General features: G+C 47.0%; 1 protein-coding gene across 3 annotated transcripts; it reads left to right on the forward strand.

The window, feature by feature from the left end:
• Nucleotides 1–1,979: 1,979 nt before the first annotated feature.
• On the forward strand, nucleotides 1,980–5,385 carry cox14 (cytochrome c oxidase assembly factor COX14). 3 transcript variants are annotated; one of them, XM_012957865.3, is made up of 2 exons: nucleotides 1,980–2,052; nucleotides 4,985–5,385. In XM_012957865.3, the coding sequence occupies exon 2, from the start codon at nucleotides 4,992–4,994 to the stop codon at nucleotides 5,166–5,168; it is 177 nt and encodes a 58-aa protein (XP_012813319.1). In that variant the 5' UTR covers nucleotides 1,980–2,052; nucleotides 4,985–4,991; the 3' UTR covers nucleotides 5,169–5,385. The 3 variants fall into 3 exon arrangements, with proteins under 3 accessions (XP_012813319.1, XP_004912019.1, XP_031753076.1); XM_004911962.4 differs by lacking the exon at nucleotides 1,980–2,052 and adding an exon at nucleotides 2,059–2,451; XM_031897216.1 differs by lacking the exon at nucleotides 1,980–2,052 and adding an exon at nucleotides 2,496–2,621.
• Nucleotides 5,386–6,050: the final 665 nt, after the last annotated feature.

Here is a 6,050-nt window from a genome sequence, read left to right on the forward strand (position 1 = left end):
TGGTTAGATCAGTCGCACTTCCATTGTGTATACTCTATTTAGTTTTGGAGTGCTCCCACAACCCCCTTTTGTGTATTTAAATAACCTGCCACATTTTGTATAATGCATACCCCCCAACTGTCCCGCTTTTCGCGGGACAGTCCCGGTTTTTACAGCGCATCCCGCTGTCCCCGATTGTTCAATTAAACTATCCAGGCCAGCGGGATGCGCTGGCTGCAGCCGAGCGCTCCGTCTCCGTCTCTTCTTGTGGCTCCTGCTTCTTATTTGGCTCCTCTTACGGCGGCGACAGGCCCTTTTATAAGGTTGCGCCCGTGCGTAAGTGTGATGTCACACGTACGCACGGGGCGCAACCTTATAAAAGGTCCTGTCGCCGCCGTAGAAGGAGCCGCATAAGGAGCAGGAGCCACAAGAAGCAGCGTCTATGGGGGGCACTGTTGGTATTTTCTATTGGAGGTACTCTCTATGGGGGCAATTGGGGGCTACTGTGTATGGGGGGCTCTGTGTATGGGGGGGCACTGTGTATAGGGGGCTACTATGTATGGGGGGCTACTGTGTATGAGGTGGGGCTACTGTGTATGGGGGGCACTGTGTATAGGGGGCTACTGTGTATGGGGGGCACTGTGTATAGGGGGCTACTGTGTATGGGGGGCACTGTGTATAGGGGGCTACTGTGTATGGGGGGGCACTGTGTATAGGGGGCTACTGTGTATGGGGGGCACTGTGTATAGGGGGCTACTGTGTATGGGGGCACTGTGTATAGGGCTACTGTGTATGGGGGGCACTGTGTATGGGGGCTACTGTGTATGGGGCACTGTGTATAGGGGCTACTGTGTATGGGGGGCACTGTGTATAGGGGCTACTGTGTATGGGGGCACTGTGTATAGGGGCTACTGTGTATGGGGGGCACTGTGTATAGGGGCTACTGTGTATGGGCTACTGTGTATGGGGGCACTGTGTATAGGGGGCTACTGTGTATGGGGGCACTGTGTATAGGGGGCTACTGTGTATGGGGGGCACTGTGTATAGGGGGCTACTGTGTATGGGGGGCACTGTGTATAGGGGCTACTGTGTATGGGGGGCACTGTGTATAGGGGCTACTGTGTATGGGGGGCACTGTGTATAGGGGCTACTGTGTATGGGGGCACTGTGTATAGGGGGCTACTGTGTATGGGGGGCACTGTGTATAGGGGGCTAGTGTGTATGGGGGGCTACTGTGTATAGGGGCTACTGTGTATGGGGGCACTGTGTATAGGGGGCTACTGTGTATGGGGGGCCACTGTGTATAGGGGGCTACTGTGTATGGGGGGGGCACTGTGTATAGGGGCTACTGTGTATAGGGGGCTACTGTGTATGGGGGGCAATGTGTATAGGGGGGCTACTGTGTATGGGGGGCTACTGTGTATAGGGGGCTACTGTGTATAGGGGGCTACTGTGTATGGGGGGGCACTGTGTATGGGGGGCTACTGTGTATGGGGGGGCACTGTGTATAGGGGGCTACTGTGTATGGGGGGGCACTGTGTATAGGGGGCTACTGTGTATAGGGGGCTACTGTGTATGGGGGGCACTGTGTATAGGGGGCTACTGTGTATGGGGGGCACTGTGTATAGGGGGCTACTGTGTATGGGGGAACTGTGTATGGGGGGCTACTGTGTATGGGGGGCTAGTGTGTATGGGGGGCTACTGTGTATGGGGGGCTACTGTGTATGGGGGGGACTGTGTATAGGGGGCTACTGTGTATGGGGGGCACTGTGTATGGGGGCTACTGTGTATTGGGGGCTAGTGTGTATGGGGGGCACTGTGTATAGGGGGCTACTGTGTATGGGGGGCACTGTGTATAGGGGGCTACTGTGTATGGGGGGCTACTGTGTATAGAGGGCTACTGTGTATGGGGGGCACTATTTTAAAAATGAATTTTAAAAAATGGGGTTTGGTAATTGGGGCGTGGCCACAACGTGGGCGTGGTCAAAAAATTTGCCGGCTGCAAAAGAACTGGTTTTGCTATCAGCCCAGTGTCCATAGGAATGGTTTTACACCCTGTGCTGAAAGTAACAGGTAAGTTACCTGCTGAATGTGGCTCCATCTTGTTACACTGCAACTCACTGTAAGGAAGCTAGCCTGCTGCTTGGGTATCATTGCGCAAAATCATTACTTCCCTCAGCAACAGCTAAAACCAGCCAATAGGCACAGCTTTTGTACACGGCGAGTGCCTCACACAAATCTGCCTCTTTTTCATACTTCGCTGTTTTCTTTAAAACGTGACGAGGGCGGGGCGTAAGGCGCTCAGTGCAATGGCTGCGGTTTGTACTATAACAGGCACCGTAGTTAGCGGGTCACGTGGTAGTCGCGGAAGTGACGGGGAAATCGTGTGAATGTCAAGTCCTTTGCGGTGTTGTGGCTGCCAGTTAGTGTTGCGGTGCAGTTCGGACACATAGGGGGAGCTGCTGACTGAAGGTAAGGAGGGAAAGCCCGGCTGTGCTACCCAGTGACAGGCCTGATATTGTTACCTACACACCGCTCCTGTGCGTCACTGGCAGGAATGAGTTGCGCTACACTGTCTCACCATTTCACCATTGCTTCCACAAGCGCCACCTGGCCCCGTTTGTGTGAGCTGGGCAGTATAGGTGAGATTAAAAGGGTAGTTGTATCTTGTGAAATGCCCTACTCTTAGCAGCTTTTTAAATGGGGGGGGGGTCACTGACCCCAGCAGCCAAATCTATTGCCCTGTGAGGCTTTAATTCTTTTTATCCCCCTTTTCCAGTCCCTCTCCTATTCATTTCCACCTGTCACATTCAAATTACTGTAAAGGGGCTAGGGAAAGTTGGACCCAGATTGCAGCTGAACAAAACCCAAATTTAAAAAAAAAAAACAAAACACCAACTGCAAATTGTCTTGGAATATCACTGTCTACATTATTTAATGTCGTCCTATGCCTTTTCAGAGAACAAACAATAGGCTCCTTTTACCCACCTCCTACTCCTCCCTCAGTACTGGTGCTGAAAATGCAGAATTATGGGACCATGCTCTGGAAAGGTGCCCATACACGGGCCCAATAAAAGCTTCAGCCAGACAGTCGGCAGCTTATCAGTCTGTCTGTGTATGTATATCTTTATTTATAAAGTGCTACTTATGTACGCAGCGCTGTACAGTAGAATACATTAATATAAACAGGGGATTATTAAGATAATAGATAAAAAGTACAACAATAAATACAGATAGATACAAGATAAATAGAGTTGCAATAAGTTAAGAGTCAAAGACACAAGAGGATGGAGGTCCCTGCCCCGTAGAGCTTACAATCTATATAGGTGGGTCTGCCTAACTGATATCTAGCTAGAAATCGGGTAGTTGTTGATTGGGCAGTGTTTTGCAAGGAGCACATTGATGTGGCCCTCACCCTAATGGGCTGCATCCTGTCAATGTGACTGATCATACGGCCTGCGGCCAAACAAATGGATCAATCCAATATGGGCATACTGGGGAAAGATCCACTCATTTGGCAACCTCGCGAAACAAGCGGATCCTTCTGTGTATGGCCAGTTTAAAAAAAAAATATATATATATATTTTCTTTTGAAGTGCACATGTACCAAGTAAGCAATAGCTGCCAGCAGGCAGACATGGCAGCTGTCCACCATGCTGAACAGCACTGGTGCAGTGTGAGAGAGGGGACATGCGGCTGTCTTCTAAAGGAGAACTACTGTTTGGGTTCCTCGGTCCAGTTGCCAGCACCCCAGTCATGCTGTGACCCAGCAGCTTTATAACTGGCTTATTCCAGCGTGACTCTGCAATTTCCCATGATTTGGCTAACCCTTCCAGCATTGCACTTGTTTAACATGAATGCAACAAAAAGGGCTTGTGTTGAACATATTTCTTACTTCTTTGCTCCGCTTACCTTTCACTGCTCAGCCACAAAGGAGAAAGATGCGCACACAAATAAAGAGAATGGGCGACTTGCAAATCATTTAAACTGTATATTTCATTGTAAATTCTGGGCTAAAAAGAAGCACACAGTTGAAAAGCCAGAGTGCTTGATAGTATGGGTAGCTGGCACATCTGGGAAGGCTGCCATCCAGGCAACGACTTTTCCAAGGGAGGAAATTTATTATATACTAGATATACCATTTATATATACTAGATATACCATGACCTGGATGAATGAAAATCTTCATAGTCAAGGAAGGCCATGATTATTTCAGCAAGGCAATGCCAAACCACACTGCGCTTCTTACACCAGCATGGCTCCATAGTAAGAGACTCTGGGTGCTGAAATGTCCCCCTGCCTGCAGTCCTGGCCTGTCACCCACTGATAACAATTGGGTGTATTATGAAAAGGAAAAATATGACAAGAGAGACCCCAAACTGTTGAGCAGCTGAAATCCTAAATTGGGCAAGAGTGGGAGAGCATTTCACTTTCAGCAACTGGTCTCCTGATGATAAAACACAGTGGAAAACTTGCCCTTTTCCAACTTGTGTTGAAAAGGGGAATATATTTCAGAAAACAATATCAATTCTCTGTTTCAACATTTGATATGTTTTTGTACTACTTGCAATTTAATATAGGGCGGTGACACTGTACACATGTGCCTAGGAGACTCTGCATATTAGCTGTAGTTAATACGTTATCCTATTGCCTTTGATTGCATCTGTTGTAGCCCTCAAGGGCTGTTTGCTTTATATAACACTTTTTATGATTATTGTGATGGCAGTTGGAGCTGGAGATTACCCTTAGGTAAATTAAACATTGAAGATGAACCTTAATGGGTGCACTGTGAATTTGTATGTGTGGTGTGTTAGGGTGCAGTTGGCTGAAAGATTGGCTGCTGTGCTGGGAGTATGCTACCATATATACTGAAGGCAGAAGCCCACAAAAAGCACGATACAAGGGCACAGTGTATGGCACATCCATACCACTCAGGATAACCCCCCTGACTTGTTCCTGTCCAGAGATTTACTTGTTAACCTTTCTTTCTTTTTATGTTTCATAGGACAGCAATGGCTTCTCCCAAACGCTATGCAGATATTGGTTACAGACTCTTTTCTGGATCAATGATGCTGTTGACGCTATATGGTGGTTATTTGTGTAGTGTTCGGGCGTATCGTTATTTCCAGCGTAGAGAACAACTGCGCTTGGCAGCAGAAAATCAGACTGAAGAAATCATGAAAGACTGAATCAATCATTCTGGCTCCAACCTGAACACAAACCCAATCTGTCCAGCAGGGAGCATGTTGCCTTTACCATGAAATGGCTTCCTGTTGAATTCCATCTTGAGGTTCTGGGATTGAAAATATCAGTCTCTTGTGTATAAATGATAACTTATCCCCTTTTCCTAATGTTCAGCAAGTAGACAATTAAAATAAAATGTATTTTTTTTTTTTACAAACTGAATACCTGGCTCCTTAATATGCAAAACACTTGCAGGATTATTTGTTCCAACACACAGAGCAAATACACTTGACAGAGTTAGAGCCAGAAAAATTTTATCCTGAAACAGGTTTGGACTGATGTGGAACAAAGTATGTGACTGGGGTATCTGACCATTCATTGTAAGGTTTTTGCCCATTTTGTTAATAGGGAAACATTTACAGAAGAGACTAAAGCAGGTATTTTCAACCCTTGTCAAGACCCAACAAGGGGTCCTCATGATCCATTTACAGTAAATGCATATCCAACTGCCCATAGTAGTTGACATGAGATGCATACATTGAATAAGGGTCACAAAATAATCAGGACCCATAAGAAAAACTTGAATGAGAAACAGCCGTCCGCCCACATTATCACGGCCATGTATGTGGTACAGTCACACTGTTTACAGAGCGCAATAGCAGATTTTCCCTTGCAAAGGGCTATCCAACTTGAGGCCAGCGGACCAGATGTGGCCCTCTCCAAGGTACTGTTATGCTCCCTATCTTCTCCATGAACTGCTGTGCAAAACATGATTTTTGATATAATCTAAAATTGGCCCACTTTGTGGAAAGAGTTGAACGGCCACTATGAAATACTTGCTTGATATATTATGCAGCATTTTAATAATATACAGCTGTAAATTAGCC

Source organism: Xenopus tropicalis, chromosome 2 (assembly GCF_000004195.4).
Source record: "Xenopus tropicalis strain Nigerian chromosome 2, UCB_Xtro_10.0, whole genome shotgun sequence".
NCBI lineage: Eukaryota > Metazoa > Chordata > Amphibia > Anura > Pipidae > Xenopus > Xenopus tropicalis.